Raw genomic sequence first — 23,725 nt, 5'->3', positions numbered from 1 at the left:
CAAGTGTAAATCTTATAAAACACAAAAAGGTGTAAAGATTAACATCAACACCACAAACAAAGGTACTTCAACAGAAGTAAAGAGCTTCAGGACAGGACTGAGAGATGGTGTAATGGTTACCTCACTGGATTCCCACATAGTCAACCATGGTTCGAGTCCTGGACACAGCAGCTTAAAACTCACACTGAGCAAGTATGTGTGCATGGCCAAAATCTCAAGAGAAAGGAGGAGAAGGGACTGCAGTATGGCCATACCCCCCAGGGAGGGGGGTGATTTCTTGCTTTCTGTCTCTCTGGCAAATGCAAGTACCCTATAGCAAAATTCTCAAAAAACAAACAAACAAAAATTCAGGACAACATAAGATTATAATGTGTGTTTTTTAAAAAGAATTATTTACTTAATTTCATTTATTTATTCATTTATTTTAATTTGGTCAGAGAGAGAGAAAGTGGGAAAGCAAGCCACCAGGTTCTGGACTCAAACCCTGGTCAGCCCTCTGCAGACCATGTGAAGCTCTATGACAACTAGCCAGTGTCTTAACCACCACGCCATCTACTGGTCCCCTATAATGTGTTCTTAAGAGGTAAATGTTGATATATTGTGTGAATCTGCGCATCAAACAACTACTTTACAGTCTGTTCTATTGGACAGGCATCCATTATATAACAAATAATTAAACTGAATATAAGGAAAAAAAAGAACCAATACCAGCAAGAACTAGCATAGTTCTTAGGGAAGATGAAAAAATATTGGTTAAAATCACTCTGGCCTGGGACCAGCAGTTAGCGCAATGGCCATGTTGCTGGACTCCCATGTAGTCGACCGTGGTTCGAGTCCTGGACCCAGTGGCTTAAACTCACACTGAATGCGTGTGTGTGTGTGTATGCCCAAGATCCCGAGAGGAGAATGGAGGAGAAGGGATTGTGGTGTGGCCTCCCCCCTGGGGGGTAATTTCTCCTTTCCTGTCTCTCTGTCTGTCTCTGTCTTTCTGGCGAGCACATGTGCCCTATAGCAAAAAAACTTCTCAAAAAAAAAAAAAAATCACTCTGGCTTATAGATGTGGAGTTAGACTGCCTCCCACTTCAAAAAGCAGCACTACCTCCTGCCATTCTAAACTCTGTGTGTCTTCTCCTAAGTTCCTAAAACTCTACTAAGAAAGGAAGCTAAGGAGGTAAGTTGAAGGAGTGTGATCACTTGAGTTTCTCTAGCAAATATATTCTCACTTAAACTTTTTTTTAAAAAAGAATTATTTAGTTTTATTTATTTATTTAACCACCATACCACCTGCTGGCTCCCTTAAACTTCTTTTAGTTTAAACATTATAATGCAATTTTCAGTCACACATTTTTTTGTTTCTTTATTGAGACGAGAGTTTGATCAGGAAACAAACAATTGATGAAAAGCAGGGCTACTCTCATGGTACCTGAGAAAAGTTTAGTGAATTCTATGTCTGCTATGTTGGTAGTTAAATAACTGGGTAACTTTGTGTGATCTATTCCCCTAAATTAGATACCACATTTAAATACCCTTTTTTAACAACAGATAAACCATATTCTATTGAGCACTTGGGCAACATCGTAGAGCCAAATACCACCACAACATACAACCTGAGGTAAAGTTGTAAAGAAAGGAAGGGAAGAATGAGGATTTTAAACACTGCTCATGGTAACTTTTCTCAGATGACTACAGGCTTAATCCTGCCAGAAATAAAAACTGTTAGGAAAGGCAGATCAGCTGTGTGGGTTCTGTACAAGATATTCAATCCTAAGAACACACTGATATGTAAGGCTTCAAGGTCGGTGCACCATACTGCATGCGGCACAGCAAGAATGTGCAAAGATCTCTGAAGCAATGGAACCCCTCTTAGGCCAAACCCAAGATGGAAAACTGTTAAGCAATACAAGTGTTTTGGTTTAAGCAATAACAGAGATTGAGAGAAAAATCAACATCTCTTGCCAAAAAACACCTCAACAGCAGATGGCATAATGGTTATGTTGCCAGACTCCGACTAGTCAACCGTGGTTCAAGTCCCAGACATGGTCGTTTAAAATTCATGCCACGAGACCAGCAGTTAGCGTAATGGCTACATTGCTGCACTCCCATGTAGTCGACCGCAGCTCAAGGTCCAGACCCAGTGGCTTAAACTCTCTCTGTGTGCATGTATGTGTGTGCCCAAGATCCTGAGAGGAGAATGGTGGAGAAGGGATGTGGCGTGGCCATCTCCCCTGGGGGGTGATTTCTCCCTTTCTGTCTCTCTGTCTCCCTCTATCTTTCTGGTGAGCGCATGCGCCCTAAAGTAAAAACTTCTTCACAACAAAAACAAAAACAAAATAAAAACCTCATGCCCGGCCTTTGTGCGTGCGTGCCCAAAATGCCAAGAGAAGAATGGAGGAGAAGGTGTGGTGCTCTCCCTTGGTGAGGTGATTTTTCACTTTCAGTCTCTCTGGAGAGTACACGCACCCTATAGCAAAAATCTCTGGTTAAAAAAGAAAAAGAAAAAGAAAAAGAAAAAGAAAAGAAAAGAAAAGAAAAAGAAAAAGGAAAAAAGCACCTCAACTACGAGTACAGAATAAAAACCTGAGCAAGAAACTGGAATAAAAAGGGAAAAAGCACAGAAATCTGAACTAGGAACCTCCTATGCTAAGACTGTTAAAGTATGCTGAGAAGGTTTAACAGCATGGAGATTTGAAGTATTACTGGGTTTGAGTTTGGATGCAGTGAAAAGGAATTAAAAATTACCATATGTAACATGTCTGTGGAGAAGAAAAAATAAAATGGTAAAACTCCCAGCATTTACTGCTAAACATATGACTAACACATTCAGAAGACTACAGAGGCCCTACCACATTCACGTCAGGGCCATAGTACAATATAATCTAGCAAGGGGGGGTCCCAACAATCACTGACCAAGCTCTGACTCAGGGGCTGGCAATGTTTTTCTGTAAAAGACCAGACAATAAAAATGTTAGGCTCAAAAAAAAAGGCTCTGCAGACCATGTGAAGCTCTGTGACAACTAGCCTAGTCTACTGTGTAGCACAAATGCAACCCATAGAACAATGCAAATATGGACATGACTGTGTTCCAATCAAACTTGACAAAAACAAGTGGCAGGCTGGATTTGACCACCAGGCTCTAGTTTGCCAACCCTGACCTAATTAATCACCAACCTCCAAATCAATAGTATACCTCAAATCCCTCTAGAAGCCTGTTACCTATAAAAAATCTGAACAATTTTTTTCTTTTTTTGGAGAGGTTTATGCTACAGGGCGCATGTGCTCACCAGAGAGCGACAGAGAGACAGAAAGTGAGAAATCACCCCAAGGGGGGATGGCCACGCCACAATCCCTTCTCCTCCATTTTCCTCTAGGGATCTTGGGCACACACGCACATGTGCCCAACGTGACTTTAAGCCACTGAGTTAAGGACTTGAACCGCAGTCAACTACATGGGAGTTCAGCGACATAGCCATGACACTAACTGCTGGTCCTAATTTTTCTTTTTTTTTCCAATAATCATTTTATTTAACTTTGTGTATTTATTTTAATGTGACCAGAGATGGACAGAGAAAGAGAGAAAAAGAAAGATAGTGAGAAAGCAAGCTGCTAGGTCTGTGGTTCAAGTCGCAGACCTGGTGGCTTAAACTCACGCCGGGTGCGTGTGTGTGCGCGTGCCTAAGATCCCAAGAGGAGAATGGAAGAAAAGGGATTGAGTCGTGGCCATCCCCCCTGGTAGATGATTTCTCACTGTCTCTCTGTCTCTTTCTGGTGAGTAAACGTGCCCTATAACATAAAAACCCTCAAAAAATAATTGAACCATTTTTCTTGACTTCATTGCTCTACCAATCACTTCAACTAGAATTTAGCCTTTAGTCCTGACTTTCAAAAATATATTAAAGAATGCTGAACTTGGTGCTGCCCAACTACTGGGTTGTCAGAAAAGTCTTGACATACCTTCTCTATGTTTTTCTATGCAAAATGCATCAAGATTTCCCAACAACCCAATATATCCATTTGAAGGAGGATTCTCTAGACGTTGGCTCTGCATTGAATCATTGGTCAAAATACCCAAGTGATACCTATACTTTATCAGAATCTTGATACTCTGTCTTCAAGTCTGCTTTAGACCCAGTGATCTAACACTTGGGAGAACTGGCCCTGAAAAAAAAAAGGAAAGGAAAGGAAAGGAAAGGAAAGGAAAGGAAAGGAAAGGAAAGGAAAGGAAAGGAGGCAGGGAGGGAGAGGAAATAGGTAGGCTCAATCCCAGCTAGTTTAGGTTGTAAATTCATCCCTTACCAATCTATCAAACTATGATCTATCATGGAATAAGACTTCTCAATATAACTGGGAACCTCATCTTCCACCAAACTCCCTTGTTTCTATTACCAATTGGATCTTATTTTTCTCCTTTAACAGCTTCTCCTAAGTTCCACCCACCCTTACAGTCCTTCAGAACTCCAACTCACTTGACCTCTCAGATTACTGACCTTCTGCAAACAATGAGGGAAAAAAACTGAAGGTGAGAAAGTACCAGGTAGTCCAAGGTACTTCCTGTGTAATTTCTTAATACTCAGAATAACACAGCAAAGTTTCTTCCCTCCATTAAAGTCTAGGTCGCCATTCTCTCTTGGGGGAGGAGAAGAATCTCAGTCAAGAATAATAGCGTTGCCTTTATTTCAACCCCTTACCATTAGCTAAGTCTGTTTTGCCATCTGTGCCGCTCCCTTTACTGGACATCTTGAATGATGCTTGCTGTAGCCAGCCTAGATTTAGGGAAAAAAGAAAATGAAACAATCAGACCACAACTGGGAATGGTGACAAAAGGGACAAGGAGATTTAACAACATCTATAGGCTTTGTCATTTTTTATAAACGTGACTTCTGTATGAGTGCTTAAAAGGGCCTCTCAGCTCCTAATAAAAAAAACACTAGAATTTTTTTCTTATATCTGTTTCCTATTTTTCTGTTCCTATTTCCTAACTTTCTTTCTTTCTTTTTTTTTTTTTTTTTAGCGGGTTTTGATATAGGGTGTTGTGCATCCGCCAGAAAGAGAGACAGACAGAAAGCGAGAAATCACCCCCAGGGGAGATGGCCACGCCACAATCCCTTCTCCTCCACTCTCCTCTCAGGATCTTGGGCATGCACGCACATGTGCCTGGTGTGAGTTTAAGCCACCAGGTCCAGGACTTGAACCAGTCGACTACATGGGAGTCCAGCAACATAGCCATTATGCCAATGCTGGTCCCACTATTTCCTATCTTTCTCCCTATGTTTGAGAGATCAACTGCCATCTCATTATCTCATTCAGTGAGTAACTGGCAGTGTGTTCTCAGATGAAAAAGAAAGTACTGAAATAAAGCCTGGAACAGCAGGCACCTACCAAGTGACAAGTAGGTACTATAAGCAAAGAGCCTCAACTCAATACAGAAAGCTAGCTTCAGCACTGCCCTCCAGTCTAGAATCTTCCATTATAGCCACACACTCTGTAAAACACTGTTTTCATAAAATGAAGAGGTAGATCAAATTCTGAATCTCGTTTTATACACAAATCAATAGAGAGAAAAGAAATCAAGCTCTGGAGTTAAAACCTTGCGCGTTATTGTTTACTCAGATGCCTAAACTTCAAATCCATTTTAAGCACCCAGATACTAAAGATCATAAGGAACAGTGCAAGAATTGCAGAAACACTCTAAGAAAAAAACGTTGGGGACCAGCAGATGGTGTAATGGTTACACTGCTGGACTCCCATGTAATCTACTGTGGTTTGTGTCCCAGACCCAGCAGGGCACATGTGCGTGAGTGCTCAAGATCCCAAGAGGAGAATAGAGAAGGGATTGTGGCGTGGCCAGCCCCTGGGGGGGATGATTTTTCACTTTTTGTCTCTGTCTTTTTGGTGAGCATATGCGCCCTATAACAAAAACCTCTCCGAAGAAAAAACCCTTAGAGTTGCTTTTTGAGTTTTCTTTTTGTTTTCCTAACAGTCACCAAGTGGGGAGGAAAAGTGAAACATTTCTATTAAACTGCACCAGCTCATTTCATATAATGGTAAACATTATTTTATGTAATTCCACCAGATTTTTTGGCAAAGCCCTAACTAGGAATAAAGGTATCTACCTTATTTCTTTTTCTACCATTGTGACACTCTTTTTTTTTTTTTTTTTTTTTAAACAGTCTAACTGCCACCTCTGGCAAACTGCAGAGCAAAGAATACTATTATTCAGACCAGAATTTTGTTAAGGCCTTTCAGTGCCTTGGACAAAAGGCACTGGTAAAAGACAAAGTATGATTATGACCCCAGTCCTTGTACCCAGGCACACTGCCCTCTAATCTTTCAACAGCTCTTTCATTCCCATAACAATTATCCCAGAAGCAGTTCCATCCTTATCCTTACCCCCTACCCTCCTCTACAGAAATCCAAGTTGCTTCACAGAAAGTGTTCTCTGCCAAGAGACACCATCCAAAGACTGCTCATATGAGGCCAAGACAGAGCAGTAGGAACACTCCAAGGGCAGGGCTCAGGCAGATCTGAGAGGACATTTGGAAGCATGATGATGAAAGACGATGCCAACTCAAACCACAGGTACGTGAAGTCAGATAAAAGTAGTGGTGATCTCCTGAAACTCATCTCGCTCTTTCTCCCCTGCCACGTGAGGACAGAGGATACAGTTTGCCATCCACAAGCCAGCAAAGGAGCATTCACAAGAAGAGCATTCACTAGAAACCAACAGTGCTGGCATCTTGATCTTGAACTTCTACTCTAAAGGAAACTGGGACCAGCAGATAGTTTAACAGTTCCATTGCTGGACTCCCATGCAGTCAATCATGGTTTGAGTCCTGGACCTGGTGGCTTAAAACTCACATCAGGTGTGTGTGTGTGCCCAAAATCCCAAGAGGAGAATAGAGAAGAGATTGCAGAGTGGCCAACCCCCTGGAGGTGATTTCTCGCTTTCTGTTTCTCGGTCTCTCCCGTAAGCACAGGCACCCCATAGCAAAAATCTCTCTTCAAAAAAGAAAGAAAGAAAACTATGAGGAAATAAGTTTCTCTGTTTAAGTCACCCAGTCTATGGTGTTTGGTTATGGCAGTTCAAGCTAAGACACTGTCCGTATGAAAGAAGGCAGAGATGCTGTGATTCTGCCTTAGGTCTCAAGTATAGAAGCCATTCTAAAATCTCTTCCATCATCAAAGAATACAACTTTACTTTATAATCTGAGGTTAGGGACCATATCTCACCCAAATCCAAACTATCTTCCTCATTCTTCAAAGCATTATATTCCCAACAAAGCCACTGGTTTGGTTTGGTTTTTAGATTTTTGCCATAGAGCACATGCATAGAGGCAGAAAGAAGAAAAGTGAAAATCACAGTCCCCCCCACCCCCCACGGTGGGGCTGGCCACACCACAATCCCTCCTCCTCCATTCTCCTCTCAGGATTATGGGCACACACACACGCACTCAGCTTATTTTTCCGAGCTGGTTGGTTGCGGACTCAAACCATGGAGGCAACCATGTGGGATCCAGCACCTTATCTACCATGTTACCTATTGGTCCCAAAGCCACTGTTTTTACTTTAATCAACTTCCAAGTAAAATCCATCTCAGCAAACTATGCTAAGCTTGGAAGAGCTGATGAGCTCACTGCTGCAGGTAGCTGGAGGAGTTAGATTAGCTCTACTGCTTGTGCTCTAAAAATAACCATAACCCTGCCAAACTGAAGGTTAAAGAGTAAACTATTGGAGAATGAGAAAAAGATCCAGGTGTCACTTTAATTTCACCAAGAAATTTCAGTGACCTAGATTTTCCTTGTCTTAATATGAGTATGGCCTTAAATCTGTGATTAATTAATGACAAAATAATAACTAAAAACCAAGCAGAGAATGAGTTAAAACACTGAATAAGAGTACTGTGTAGAAGAGGAATCAAGTGTCTCTTATTTAAAATCATCAGACAATACAATAAAAATCCTATACAAAACACCATGTATAGAACAACTGCACATTCAAATGCAAAAAAATTGAAAATACCAAAACCTCTATGTTGAACATACAAAAATGAAGTCAAAAAGGACCACCACCATAGACCAAAATGTAAAAGTCAACAATATAAGTAAGTTAAAACAATACAACTTCCCAAAGGAAAAAATCTTTGTGATCTTGGGTTAGGCAACTATTTCTTAGGACACAAAAGGCACAAACTACAAAAGAAAAAATTAGTTGGACTAATGAAAATTTAAATCTCTTAAAAAGACACTGTTATGACAATAGAAATACAAGATATAACCTGGGAAAAAATGCCTACAGAGCACATTTCTTTTTTTATGGTTTTTGTTGTTGTTGTTTGTTTTGTTTTATTTTTGCCACAGGGCACGTGTGCTCACTGGAGAGACAGAGAGAGAAAGAAAAGGAGAAATCATCTTCCAGGAGGACAGCCATGCCACAATGCCTTTTCCATTCTCTTCTTGAGACTTTGGGCACACACACGCCCAGCGTGATTTTTAAGCCATTGGATCTGGGACTTGAACTAATGTCGGCCATGTGGGCGTCCAGCGCCTTAGTCACCACATCAACTACTAGCCCTCACAAAATACATTTGTGATAAAAGATGATAACCGGAGTATATTTTAAAACTCTCACAACTAAGTAATCACTTAAAAAGAGCTTCAACATTAATATTTTGTCAAATATAAATTAAAACTACACTGAGAATCACTAAAACTGCAACTACAATGGTTACATTTTATTAGCAAAAAATACTATTAGGTTGTCAGAAATCATGGCATATTTTTCTTTTATCTATGCAAAAATGAGTCATGACTCTTCCAATAACTCAAATAATAATGGGCCAGCAAGTGGCTTGGAGGTTATGACAGCTGGATCCAGAGCCAGCGGGTAGTATGGTGGTTAAGGCACTGAAATTCCCATGGTCGACCACTGTTTGAGTCCCAGACCTGACAGCTTGCTTTCTCTCTCTCTGGCAAAACTCATGTGAACAAAAAATAATAATAATTAAAAATAAGTATTTAAAAAAAATTATAGCTGGATCCTACGTGGTCAAGTCTGCAGTTTGAGTCTGGACCTGGCCACTTGAAAATCACGCCATGTGTGTGTATGTGTGCCCAAAATCTTGAGAGAATGGACAAAAAAGGACTGCAGGACAGCCATCCCCCTGAGGGGTGATTTCTCACTCCAGTGAGTGTACACATCCTATAGCAATAAAAAACAAAATACTAATAATGAAAACTTTTATCAAGTACTAGTAAGAAATAGAGCGACTAGAACTCTCATATACTACTGGTAGAAATGCAAAATGGCTTACCACCATCAGGGAACAGAAGACAGTTGGGCAGTTTATTAAGTTAAACATACACTTACCATACAAACCAAAAATCCCACTCGAGGTATTTACCCAAGAAAAATTAAAACACATGTCCACAAAATGTTTAAAAACCTATAGGTGAATATTTTAGTACTTTTTCCCTCTTTAAGGGCTCTGGACTCCCACATGGGTGGCTGCGGTTCAAGTAGAAAACATCATAGAAAACATATGCTTAAGAGAGAGAAAACACCCTGGATAAGGTTTAGTCATGCTTCAACCCTCTTTCCCCAGCCCTCTGGCTTTTCAGGATCCTGGCTACCCACGCATATGCCTGATGTTTTTCAAGCCAAGCTGGGATTTGAACCAGTCACCACATGGCTTCCAGAGCTACAGTTAGCACTGTGCCACAGTGGCTGGGCAAGTTTTAGTAGTTTTATTTAGACTCCTCAAAAAAAAAAAATGACAATCAGGGACCAACAGTTGGCGTAATGGTTATGTCGTTGGACTTCCATATAGTTGACCGTGGTTTGAGTCTCAGACTCGGCAGCTTAAAACTCACACCAGGCGCATGTGCGTGCGTGCCCAAGATCCCAAGAGGAGAATGGTGTAGAAGGAATTGCGGTGTGGCCATCCCACCCTCCCAGGGGGGGAGCGTGATTTCTTGCTTTCTATCTCTATGTGTCTTTCTGGCAAGTGCACACACCCTATAGCAAAAAACTCTCAAAAAAAAAATGACAATCAATCAAATGTTCTTCAGCTGGGTCATCGATAAACAAATTGTGGTACATTCACACAATAGACTACTACTGAGAAATAAAAAGGAATGAGCTACTGATACAGGGAGCAGCATGGATGGACCTCAATGTCAGGCTGGGTATAAGAAGTGAGGTTCAAACAGCTATGTAATATGATTCTATTTATGGCACTTTCTGGAAAAGATAAAAACTACAGGGATAGAGAGCAGATCAGTGGTTGCCAGGGCTGGGGGTAGGGAAATGAAACTGACTACCAAAAGGCATGAGAAAACTTTGGAACAATGAAAATGTTCAATGGCTTGATCGTGGTGGTGATACATGACTAAGCATCTGTGAGAATTCAATGTATGGGTCCCCAGGACACCCCCCCAAAAAAAGGATAAATTTTACTCTATGCAAATTATATTTTAATTTGACCAGAGAGGAACAGAAAGTGAGAGTGAGAGAGAAAGAGAGAAAGTGAGAAAGCAAGCCACCAGGTCCAGGACTTGAACCGCAGCCACCCATGTGGGAGTCCAGAGCCCTTAACCACCAAGCCACCTACTAGCCCCACAAATTATATCTTAATAAACATGGCCTAAAAATGAAAGAATAAAAAAATGTGTGTGCGTGTGTGGTGGTGGTGGTGGTGGTGGGGATCATGCAAACTATTAAATGACAGATAATACCCACGTGTTAAAAACACTAAATTCTCTTGTATATATTAATACAAGTTGACTAAAGCAGTCAATATATCTCAGCAAATGAGAGCTAAACATCAGGTGTCCTCACCTGAAAATCAAAGTGCTGGAAGAATTTCTGCTACAAACAAAGCTGCCTGTGTGATTTATCATCCAGCACATTAATGGCAAGATGAATCCAAGATAAAGGCTGGCCCTGAAGCCTGTTGTTAAGAAGACAGATTGCACATGGCTAACTCCAGCTCAAATCCTAGTCCTAGTGTTTTGTAAAACATGCTGGGTGTATGTGCATTTATGACCAAAATCCCAACAGGACAGAGAAACGGAGATGGAACTGAGGCATGACCATGCTCCATGAAAGGATGCTTTCTTCCTCTCTTTATCTCTGTTAAGCGTATACATGCCCTAGCAATGAAAAAAATTATAATAAAAAATGAAATCTAAATAAAAGTCTCCAACCCTATTGTCTTAGTGATACTTAGAGTATCAGAAGTGTAAGTAGCTCGAAGTATCCTAATAGTTGTACTCTTAACCTTTATATTTATGCCTTTTATATTTAAATTCTCTCTAAACTTCACTTTAAATCCTTTGGCATATAGGATCTAAGAAAACTGGTTTCATAACTCTACCTTATCTTGGCCCAATAGAAAGGTCAACATTTGGGTCAACAGGTGGCCTAGTGGTTAAGATGCTGGACTCCCACATGTTCAACTGTGGTTCAAGTTCCAGACCTGGTGGCTTGAAACTCACACCGGGAGCAAGTGTGTGCATGCCCAAAATCCCAAGGAGAATGGAAGAGAAGGACTGCAACACAGCCATCCCTCCTGGGGGTGATTTCTCACTTTCTCTCTCTCTGGCAAGAGTACACATCCTACAGGAAAAGTTTCTCAAAAAAAAAAAAAAAAAAGATTAAAAAGAAAGTCAATATCTAAATAATCTCACTGTCCTTAATCTTTTTACTAAGACCTGAACTCAGTCTGTCAATGCCCACCACTTACACAATCCTACCAGTCTCTCAAGCTAGTCCATGCTTCATTCTGCTACTCAAGTCCTAACTCTCCTACATAAACATTCCTATTTAAATGAGATAAAATTTTAGAATTTCCTCTGAAACCGAAAGATGATAAGCAAAAATACTTCAGTTACTAGATGGCGTAGTGGTTACACTGCTGGACTCCCACATGGCCGATCACAGATTAAGTCCTGGACCCAGTAGCTTGAAACTCATGCCAGGTGCTTGTGCATGCATGCCCAGATCCCAGGAGAAGAGACTGCTGCATGGCTATCCCTCTTGGAGAGTGATTTCTCACTTTCTCTCCCTCTCTCCAGTGAACACACACACAGGCCCTAAGGCAAAAAACCTCTTAAAAAAAAAAAAAAAAGGAAAAGAAAGAAAGAAAAAATACTTCAGCTATTAGTAGGACAGATATCTGAGAGCCACGCAATCCTTGGTTCCTCTTGGGAAGACAGATGTCCCATAGCACTCATAACTGAACAGCTGCTCTGGGCTGATCTCCATCCAAAGTACAAATTTGCTTTTCTAGGTCCCACAGTCCATCTGGTATCACTAGTTCTATTTCTCCATTCCCAATTTTTATTTTCAGGTTGCAATGACTCATTTTAAATTCACCTTCCTTACCTTGATATTTTTCTACTTTGCAACAAACATTTCTTCAGGCTAACTTTCCTGGGTCCTGCCAGCCACACTCTAACAATATACTGTTTATGACTCAGCAAGAGACTCTCAGGCATCGAAGCTCAAATGACCCTAAACAGGCTGAAACTCATATTATTTTTTTATTATTTTTATCCACTCTTTTTTAAATTTCATTTTCTTTTATACATTCAATCACCTTATTATTTGGCTTACAAAATGGATATTTCAACAGGTGAACATTTCTCCCTAGTACAGTTGATAAAACTACAAAATATCTTCAACAGATAATACCACATTTCTTTGTGCCACTAATGCTTTGCCTATGAAACTCATATTATTATTTAAAACATGTTTATGGGGGGATTTTAGTTCTGAGCTATTTTCTATTAAGTACTTAGTGGGCTGTATACTTGACATTGTCTCCCTTGGTAGGCTGGATAGAAGCACAGAAAGAAATTGAATGTTTCTGTTTCAGGGAAATTCCCCTCTACTCCTACTGTGCAGATCTGAAAACAAGAAGTGACTACACAGAGGCTCGAGACTATCCATTTTCAACCAAATTATAGTTCCCCAGCACCATCTAGTGGCCCATAAATTCACAAACATCCTGGTATGCAACTATGTACCAGTCAGGAACTACAGATACAAACAAGATAGTCATAATTCTTTTTGTAGCCAATTACTCAATCAGGAAAAGTGAGTATACAACTATGATATAAGAGGTAAAAAGTATTTAAGTATAACACTGTCACAGTTCAACAGCGAAAACATTACACTTAGTTTCAGGGAGAAAGGAAAAGCTCCCATAGAAAATTAGCTCTGGATAAAGAATAGGATCTCAATGCACAGAGTTGAGTTATCCCATAGAACCAGAAAGAGAAAAAACATGGAAATTAAAAATTGCTATGTTTAAGAAAATATATAGCTAGTCTAAATCTAGTTTGGCTAGATGGTAGGGATAACTAATTAGTGAAAAAGAATGGGCAAAAGTGTGTATACGTGACAGTGAGATTATTTTGTCAAAGATCATAAATATATCAAAATGGACACAAAAGGAGAGACTATCTAACAGCTATTATGGTTGCTGAGGTAAGTAGTGAAGATCTATCTTAGGTTGACAGAAGAAACTGAAAAAGGATCAAGGACTGGCACTGTAATGCATTAATGTATAGCCCAAGAGAAGTCAGATCTCCCACTGCAACTACAGTTCGAATCCCTGGTCTGGGCAGTCTGAAACACACCAGATCCATGACCTAGAGAACTGGAGGATGGGGATTATGGTGTGACTGGACCCTGAGAATGGTGCTTATCTCTGTCTTTCACACTCATGTGCATGTACATGTGCTCTATCATGAATAAAGGGGGGGAAAAAAAAACATTTAAAAGGGGATCAGCATGAGAATTAGAGATAGCCAGTATGTGGCTCAATAAGCAGCTACAAATCTGAAAGAGTTTGGATTAGCTGCAGTGGAACAAGCAGGTAGGGCACTGCTAAGCAATGCTACAGTCATACAGGAGGCTCGTGGTTGGGACCCAGGTCAACCTGAACACACCTGGCATGCCTGTTAGCCTGACTGGCTGGAAAGCTGGTGAGGAAGACTACAGTAGGCAAGACTCTGTCAAGGGTACTTGTCTGTCCATTTGTCTCGCTGACTCATAAAAGGAATGGGCCCAGCAGATGGTGTAATGGCTACCTCGCCGGACTCCCATGTAGTTGACTGCAGTTCGAGTCCCAGACCAGGTGGCTTAAACTCACGCTGGGCGAGTGTGCGTGCAAGCCCAAGATCCTGAGAGGAGAATGGAGGAGAAGGGATTGCGGTGTGGCCACCCCTGTGTGGGGACTGATTTCTCACTTTCTGTCTCTCTCTGTCTTTCTGGCAAGAGCATGCACCCTATAACAAAAAAACCTCTCCAAAAAGAAAAAAAAAAAAAAGGAATGAGGTTTTTTTTTTGTTTGTTTGTTTTTTTTTTTAAGAAATGAAGAAAAAATTTTAAATCTGGGTGCTCAGAAGAAATCAAATACCACAAATGAGAAGCTGGCATGTGATAAAGAGATAAATTTGATTTTGAATATGTTCAAACTCCAAGTTGACTTAACAGGAAGGTAGTGAGAAACTAATGTAGGTATTGTACTTACAAAATAAATTAGTGCCGGAGATAAAGACTTGTGAATGATCTGTACAAATAATCTTCAAATCTTCAAATAACCTTGCAGATTAAACCTCACATACACAAAACCACACACACACACACACACAAAACCAAACAAACAAGTACCTAAGAAAGCTCTGAGAGGAAGTCCAAGGAAAGACCTTGGGGAATACCTATCCTTAGGAAAAAGAGAGGAAAGTAGAAAGAGGGGCCAGAGGGTGGCTCAGTGGTAAACACAGCACTCTGCAAATTGACCCACATGGGAAGTTTCTAATTTCATGTCCAGAGACATCCCTGAATATGCTGGGCACATTGCCCATAATCTGAGGGTGGCTGAGGCTGGGGCAGATCACGGCATCAAGACTCTAATAGGGGTGCTGTCTGTATCCCTCTCCCATTCATATGAAAATAAACTAATAAAATTCAGAGGGTAGAGGACAGAGAAATGTTCAGGGAAGTAAAAATAGTAAGAAGTATCTCATGTAAGTCATGGATAAAGAGGTTTCATGAAGATGGAGATGATCCATGTTTCTAATACTACAGAGAAGTGCCCGAACATGCACTTCGTAGCCTCCTTATCCACTGTTTCACATGTCAGTTACCTGTGGTCAACTGCAGTCTGAAAATATTAAGTGGAAAATTCCAGAAATAAATGATTCAAAGTTTTTTTATTTTATTTTTTGTTTTTGAGAGATTTTTGCTATAGGCTGCGTATACTTACCGGAGAGACAGAGGGAGAGAAAAAGTAAGATATCACCCCCCAGGAAGGACGGCCACAGCACAATCCCTTCTCCTCTCGGGATCTTGGGCACACATACATACACCAGGCATGAGTTTCAAGTTGCCAGGCTGGGGACTTGAATTGCAGCTAACTGCATGGGAGTCCAGCGATGTAACCATTATGCCATCTGCAGGCCCCAGGCTCATAATTAAACTGCATAGCATGATGAAATCTTGTGCAGTCTCACTCCCTCTCGCCTGTGATAGGAATCACACCTGCATCTAGCATATCATCACTGCACAGAGTACCTGCCCATCAGTCACTCAGGAACCACCTCAGTTATCAGACTGACCACTGAGCTACCACAGTGCTTGCGTTCTTTTACTTTACAGACCCAAAGCTCAAGAGTAGTGATGCTGGCAATTTGGATATGCCAAACACAGACTGTAAGTGCTTCCTTTAAGTGAAAAGGTGAAAGTCTTCTATTTGAAAAAACAACAACAACAAAAAACTACATGTTGAGTTTGCTAAGAACTACAGTAAGAACAAATCTTTTGTGAAATTGTGAAGGAAAAAGAAATTTGCTACAGCAAGTTTTGCTGTAGCACTTCAAACTCCAAAAGTCACAGCCACAATACATGAGTGCTTTGCTCAGATGGAAAGGACATTACATGTGAGAGCTGAAGACATAGTAGATACATGTTCCAACGGACAGCAATCAGGTTCCTCCGTACTAACGGCAGTTTCAGGTATCCGCTGGGGGTCTTGGAATGTATTCCTTGAGGATCAAGAGAGATGACTGTACTTGAGAAAAGGCTAAAACGTGGAATTTCCCATGGAAGTACCTCAGAAATTGAATGGAATACTGATTTTCTCCCTACTCAAGTCAAGGATCAGAACACACAAGGATTCAGCTATCTCTGCTGTTAGGTTTATAAAAATTATTTCCTTAGGGGCCAGCAGGTAGTGTGGTGGTTAAGGACACCAGACTCCCACATGGCTGACTGTGGTTCGAGTCCTGAACCTGGTGGCTTTCTCTCTCTCTCTCTCTCTCTGGTCAAATGAAAATAAATAATGTTAAATAAAATCATTCTTTAAAAGAAAATTATTTCCTTAAAAAATTCACTAGCCAGGGGACTAGCAGATGGTGTAATGGTTACATCACTGGACTCCCATATAGTTGACCGTGGTATGAGTCCCAGACCCGGCAGCTTAAACTCATACCAAGCATGTGTGTGTGTGCACCCAAGATCTCAAGAGGAGAACAGAGGAGAAGGGACTGTGGTGTTGCCATACCCGCTCCCCGGGGGGATGATTTCTTGCTTTCAGTCTCTCTGTCGAGTCATATGCTCTGTGGCAAAAATCTCTCTTAAAAAAATATTCACCAGCCAGGACTAGCAGATGGCTTAATGGTTTCATCACTGGATTCCCACATAGTTGACCATGGTTTGAGTCCTGGACCCGGTGGCTTAAACCTCATGCTGGGCACATGGGTGTGCATGCCCAAGATTCCAAGAGGAGAATGGAGAAGGGATTGCAGCATGGCCATCCCTCCGGGGGTAGGGGGGAAATTTCTCACTTTTTATCTCTCTCTGATGAGCACATGCACCCTATAGCAAAAATCTCTCTAAAACAAAATTCACTAGCCTACCAATTTACTATAACTTGAGACCCACATCTAAACAATTTTAAAAGGTATGGGTTCAAGTACAGAGACCTCCCTAAGTGTGCTGAGCCCTTATGTGTCCATGATCTGGCAGGCAAGGGATGATCATGATGTCAGGACCCTGGTGGGGATGCTGTTATTCTGTCTCTGTTTCTCTTGCTCATGAAATAAATAAATCAACTTAAAAAAAAAGATAGCATATAGTGTAATAGAAAGAAAAGGGCATTAGTGTCAGATAGATTTGGTTTTGAATTCTATTTTACCATCTATTTTTGAACTTGTTTGTTCTTTTGTAAAATGGAATACCACTATCCTTGTAGGAGTTGGTTTAGAGGATTAAAGACAAGTTATTCAAAGAGCCTGATGGTACCTGGTAGACATTTACATTAATTTTCTAGTTTACCATCTCTGGTATCAGATTGTGTTTGCTAGAGGCCCGGGTTTCCTTGCCACCTCAGCAATGATCCTCCAAACACTGGACACAAGACAGGACACAGTTCCAAGTCTATGAAACTCGGCTTACTCACTCTGACTGGCTTTTTAAAGAATTAAGAGAGCTGTGGATATCTTCTTTTGAGCACGTTCATGTTTTATAAACAGGTTAAATCGATCTCCCTGGAACCTACAATATAAGCCGCCTTCTTTAAGCTCTCCTTTTTGAAGGTTTGGATGACATTCAAGATGGGCGCCTACAAAGCAATCACCATGGATAACGAGGACGAAGATGAAGTCCCTCAAACTATGAATAAGAAACCTCATTTTTTTCTTTAGATTAATAGCTTCTCTCTCTGTTGGTAATACCAAATGCCAAGAGTTTATAGTTTATTGGCTTTAATTCTAAAAGCAGTATTTCAGACTATGTTAGGAATGTACTCTAACCCTTAAGTACTGATCTCCAGCAGCAGAGCTGAGGAACTTTTTATAATAACATTCAAGCTGACTTATCTCAACTTAAATGATTCTAAGGAAAATCTATTTTCCATTGTGTTTACATGATATTTACCCTTTACAGCAGGATTCAGTTCCCATCACTAGTTTTTGCCATATATATTTTAAATCTTAAATCACTGGAAAGGATACTAGAGACATGAAAGCATGTTCCTAAAATATAATTTACAATAAAACAATAAAAAGAGGCTTAAAAAAAATCAAGAAGTGCTCTCTACCCACCTTAGATTAGAGGGCAGAGTTTCACACTGAGTCTTAAGCAATGTTAACAAAACATACCTGATAATATGGCAATGATAAAATACACCAGAGGAACACAGTCTCTTGACTATACCACTAGAGGTAAACCCTGCAGTAGTTTTCCAGATGGCTAAGAGAAACCAGGAAGAACAAAAAATGACATGTGAAGCAAGCATGGCTGCTTCATGCCAGAACTTGGCCAGACCTCTTTAAACAGTATCCTCAGAAGATAAGGGCAAACATCTAACTTCTCAGACACAACAATGATAACTTTCACAAGGACCCAATCCATTAGACATTATGACAATCATCAATAAGATGCCATCTTTACCATATTAATCACTCCCCAATGTCCTACTGGCAAACTCAGGGCAGGCTTAATTCATTAGTTCACCTACAGCATAAGACATTCGTGGAGCAAGGCAGTACTTGAGAGACCAAGCTACTGGCCCCCACAAACAGAGTCCTACAGAGGCAGAGATACAAGTCTTCTGTAAAGATGTGACCAAATCATAAATTCATCACACACTATTTTGAAGAGTTGTCAGGGACTTTCTTCTCATTCCAAGAGAAGAACGACTGAATCAGTAAAAAGGAACAGGTAGCCCTTTATCTGACCAATTTTAACAGCAATAAAGTTTCTTGGGTACATTCATGAAAATAAATGTTCAGTATTCTGTAAAACTAATCTAAAATTTATTGACTTTTGGCTCTGAAATGAAGATATACATAGTCACTTTTTCTATGCCTGCTGTTTATTTAATTAACTCAGGTGCCTGGGTCCAAATGGTGAGGGTAAACAGATTACTTTGGCTCACGTAATCTGCTTTAAAACAAAACAAAACAAAAAAACCAGCTAATTCAATCTTAGAGACTTAAAAACTAACTCTAGCACCAGTGTTATGCAATTAAAAAGCTTTGTTTAGATATTTCTAGTTCTCTTATTTATTATCTGGATCTAGACATGTTAACTTGTCTACAGCAGAAACAATCCAGCAATCTATAGAGCTACTGAAAGCAGGGTTCACCTAGTCCCTGTATGATTTTAAAAGCCTATAATTCACCTGATAAAACACAGGACCTAAAGAATGAAACTCTGAAGATCTGTCTTCCCCAACAAGGCACACATCTACAGAATGAATTCTACTAGAGTTCGTTTGTTTCTGAAATGCCAGTATTGTTTTACAGTGGCAACAAAAAGGCTGCTTTCTTTTACTCTCTGAAGTAAAGCTTCTGTTTTAGGTTGGTCCTAGTTAACACTAAGAACCAAGGCATTAGGACTGGTTTCTATATGTTATTTTATAGACTTCATTATAAAATGCCCTGTCAGGCTGGTGGTAGAAACTAAAAAGGTCACCAGCATACCTGGCCTCCCACCCAGCCATCCTAGGAAATACTTCCTTGTAAGATATCTCTATTCTTAGTAATACCTAAAACTATGAAATATAAAAATATCTTAGAAAAATAAGAATTTTCTGTGGTCCAGAACTAAGAATATTGATTCACCTGGAACATAATATTTAAAACCCTTTCCTAAAGGTTGGGGGGGGGGGTAGGAAACTGGGACTCTTACCCAGCACTTAAGGTAATAAAGGAACAAAGCTATTCCTCTTTCAATGTATTTCCTTTTCTCCTCCCACCCTTCCCCCATCCAACACAGAGCTCCAAATCTTGTAAAAACACAACTGACACAGATCTAATTTCAGCACACCTCCCCACCACCCCCAACAGTCTTTACAACAGATAATTTAGACCCTAAATGGTGGTAGTGAAAGCTGATCAGCCCTAAAATGATCACTAGTCTGAATGAATAAAGTTGCTTTCACAGCAGTGTCATCAATACTTTTGTCTTTTTTATTGCCAGAGGGCGTGTATGCTTACCAGGGAGAGAGAAAGTTAGAAAAAGCACCCTCCAATGGGGCATGGTCATCCCACAATCCTTTCTCCTCCATTTCTCCATCCCATCAGGATTTTAGCATGCATGCATGTACACATACCTGGTGTATTCCTCATGAGCAGAGATTCAAACCATTAACAGCCAGTGGGGTCCAGTTCCCAAAGCACAGGGCTTATGCTTATGCTACAAATGAAGATTTGAAATTCTTCACCTGCGCTGTCATATTAAGATGGTCCAACTGTGGGCCAGCAGGTGGCAAAGTGGTTAAGGCACCGGAATTCTTCGGATCTGGCAGCTTGAAACTCACACTGGGCATGTGTGCATGTGCACCTGAAACCCCAGAGGGAGAAATGGAGAAGGAATTGTGGCATGGCCATTCCCCTTGGGGAGTGATTTCTCACCTTCCTTCTTTCTGGTTCTCGATGTCTCTCCAGTTGAGTGCACACACTCTGTGGCAAAAATCTTAAAAAAAAGATGGTCTAGCTGTGGAGATGGAAAAAATGTACTCCATTCCAAACTCCCAGGCCCTGACTCATTTCAGAAAGTAATGAAACACCTTTTCATGGTCTAATTCTTTGATAATCTGTTGATAAGGATCAATGTAGAGCTCAACAGCTTGGAAAAATGTATTCCCTCTATGACAAAAACAAAAGAAAAAGGGCATGATGAGGTAGATGCAGTAGAGATGAATGATGTTGTAGCAGAAAAGGAAGGACTCATATATCAACTCAGATTAAGGTGTGCTACTTGAAAGACCAAGAGGAAGGAAGCAATAAGCTAGGGAAATAATTGATGTTTAATTTACGAATGCATTTAGAAATATACACAAATCAACATCTAATACTCCCTTTGTTCTCTGGTCATAAACCCCTACAAGACTGCTCTGAATCACATGTAGAAGATAACCCTAGGTGGGCGCGTACAAAGCATACCTCGAAGATGACCAATTAAAAATGGATTTGAGGGGCCGACAGGTGGCATGGTGGTTGAGAACACTGGGCTCCCACATGCTCAACCTTGGTTCGAATACCAGACCTAGTGGCTTGCTTTCTCACTTTAATCTCTTTCTCTCACTCTGTCCCTCTCTGGTCAAATTGAAAGAAGTAAATAAATAACTTTAAAAAATGAGTTTGAAAATTTAACCAGGAAAATGTGTTCTAAAGCAAAATGCAAAATGTAAACCAATGTATAACTTATTCAAAGCAGTCTTGTGCAAAGAAAAGAGAAAAAAATTTTTGAGTGCCTACTCCAAATATAAGATAGATCCCCTCATTTTAACAACGATCCTGGGAAGTGACATTATCCTACTTTTAGAGATGTAGAAATAAGGACCCAGAGAAGTTTAAATAACTTGCTCAAGGTGACACTGCTAATAACTCTCAGTACAGAATTTAAACCCCGGTCTGCTGATCTCTAAAGACTGTACTTTATATCTTATTGATACACATATATACATCATCGTTAATTTTATTTCAGTATATAATGAGCACTTTGTAATGCAGGCAGTATGTGGGATAAAAATCATGAGTGTAACTCACAACCTTTGTAGGAACTACAAAGCATAAAGCTATTCAGGCCGGTCAGTCCTACCTTCCAGAGCCACTCAGCTCTTCTGTCACATCCCATGAGCCTGAACTGTAAGATGAGAGCATTATTCTCTGCTTCCAGGATCTAAGAGCCTTAAAACTACATTTATAAATTATGTTCTCCTCCCTTTTTTGGTACTGGCCCATACTCCTGAATATACAGGATGATTCTTCTGCTAACCAAAAATTCTTTTTTTTTTCTTTTTGGAGAGGTTTTCACTATAGGGCGCGTGCGCTCGCCAGACAGACAGAGACAGACATAGAGACAGAAAGCGAGAAATCACCCCCCAGGGGGGATGGCCACACTGCAATCCCTTCTCCTCCATTCTCCTCTCGGGATCTTGGGCACGCACACGTGCAAGGCGTGAGTTCTAAGCCACTGGGTCTGGGACGCGAACCGTGGTCGACTATGTGTGAGTCCAGCGACATAACCATTACGCAACTGCTGGTTCCCATGCTAACCAAGAATTCTTCATTCAGACCACCTATGAAAAAGCAACTGCTATTTTTTAACCCCAAATTTCCCAGTATCTACTGGAAAGTTGGAATTCTAAGGTGGATAGCACTCAGACATCAACTAAAGGTATTGGGTTGGTGGTTGGATAAGTCATGATGCATTTTTGCATAAAAACGCACCATGACTTTTCCAACTAGCCAGCAGCATCCCTCATCACTCTCTCTCTAGCTTTCCCTAGCTTTCAGTCAAAAGTCAAAATAGTCCCCTTTAGATGACAACCCAAAGCCATAAGCGGAGAAGAAACGTCATTCAACAAAAGGCTGAACTGAACTCAAACTAATTCCCAGTTCTTCCACAACGTAGAAAGATGATCCACACAAAGGCAAAACACAAGGCAAACAAAAAAGGAAGAGATGGACACATAAGGCGGGGGGCACATGTTCACTTATTTCTCAACTTAAGGCACTGTAAAATCCACAGCAATAGTTTAGACAGAAAGTCAAAATGCCCACAACCAATTAAACTTGAAAAAGTAATTTAACCAGAGCTGGAGTATGGCCAAAAACAACACCCAAAGTCTTTGAGAAACTGAGCTAGGAATTTTATGACTTTAGTGGTCAGCACCTGAGCATTTGGGCAGCGTCTGTCTTGAACTCAGGAATTTAAATGCCTTCAACTCCCACTCACCTTTCCTCTTTATCACTGAAGTAAGGCCAGGCTGAGCTCCTGAGAAAATAGGTCTGTAGATTCACTGAAGGACTGAGAAAAGTTAAAATTTACATGGCAAAGGTATCTCTCCTACTAAACATAACACAAAGATTTAGGTGTACATTTTCGTATTTTTAGACCTCCTCAGAACTAATTTAAAACCAGAATTAAAGTGATCGGATTCTGACTACTGAACAAACAAGCCAGAGGCATACGAAAATAAAATGAACCCACGCGAGGATTAGAAGCCAGGCAGGTAATCTCCCATCTCCGCTACAACGTAAAAGTCATTTAAAAGGAAAACCTGAATCTTTTCAACGCTAAAACGTAAGCAAACAAGCTCTCGGCCAGAAGCCACAGCGCAGGGGGAAATCCCGGAGAGAACGTGATAGCGCCAGTGCCGGTTTGTTTACAGAGACTCCGGCAACAATCCTGAGTCAGAAATTCAAGCCACCAGATGCTTTCCAACTCACCGGGACCAAAAGGGACCGTTCTAAGGTGTCCTACAAGATTCGGGGGTGGGGGGAGGTAAACTAAGAGAATTGTATTTCAAAGGGGACAGGACCGGACAGCAACAACTGCCTCCCGGGTTCCTGGACCTTGGCCTTCCGCACAAGGTGCAGGGCCTGAGAACTTGGAGTGGGGGAAGGGGCGCACGGCGCGGGGGCCCCGGGGTGACGCAGGGCGAGCCGCGACCCCCGACCTAAGGGGACAAACGGGAGCACACAAATGGGTCACCCGACAAAGCAAGACGTCCCTGTGAACTGTGGGTCTGGCTTCTGGGGGCAGCCCGAGGGCTGATCTGAGGAAGGGACAGCCAGTCCTCCCGGCGGTTGCTCGGAGCAGGGGAAGGAGACCTGAGCGCTGCGAGCTGGGGGACGAGGTCAGGGCCATCCTGAGTGGGAACCGGCCACGGAGAGGGGGCAGGCCGAGCCAGAACGAGACACGGACC

The 23,725-nt window shown here is 41.1% G+C and overlaps 1 protein-coding gene across 2 annotated transcripts in view; it reads right to left on the bottom strand.

Moving 5' to 3' along the window:
* DCAF8 (DDB1 and CUL4 associated factor 8) overlaps positions 1-23,719 on the bottom strand; it is a 47,213-nt gene extending 23,494 nt beyond the window's left edge. The window contains exons 1-3 of one of the 2 annotated variants that reach the window (XM_027768437.1): positions 23,008-23,719; positions 22,753-22,824; positions 4,686-4,760 (exon numbers count right to left, since the gene is read on the bottom strand). In XM_027768437.1, coding sequence (XP_027624238.1) covers positions 4,686-4,734 — 49 coding nt within the window. In that variant the 5' untranslated portion in view covers positions 4,735-4,760; positions 22,753-22,824; positions 23,008-23,719. Of the gene's footprint in view, positions 1-4,685; positions 4,761-20,122; positions 20,253-22,752; positions 22,825-23,007 lie in introns of those variants that run through there. The other variant, XM_027768436.1, reaches the window with a different exon arrangement.
* Positions 23,720-23,725: the final 6 nt, after the last annotated feature.

This window comes from Tupaia chinensis, unplaced genomic scaffold (assembly GCF_000334495.1).
Source record: "Tupaia chinensis unplaced genomic scaffold, TupChi_1.0 Scaffold146187_1, whole genome shotgun sequence".
Taxonomy (NCBI): Eukaryota; Metazoa; Chordata; class Mammalia; order Scandentia; family Tupaiidae; genus Tupaia; species Tupaia belangeri.
The sequence above is the reverse complement of the archived record's forward strand: the minus strand, read 5'-3'. Positions and strand labels throughout refer to the sequence as shown.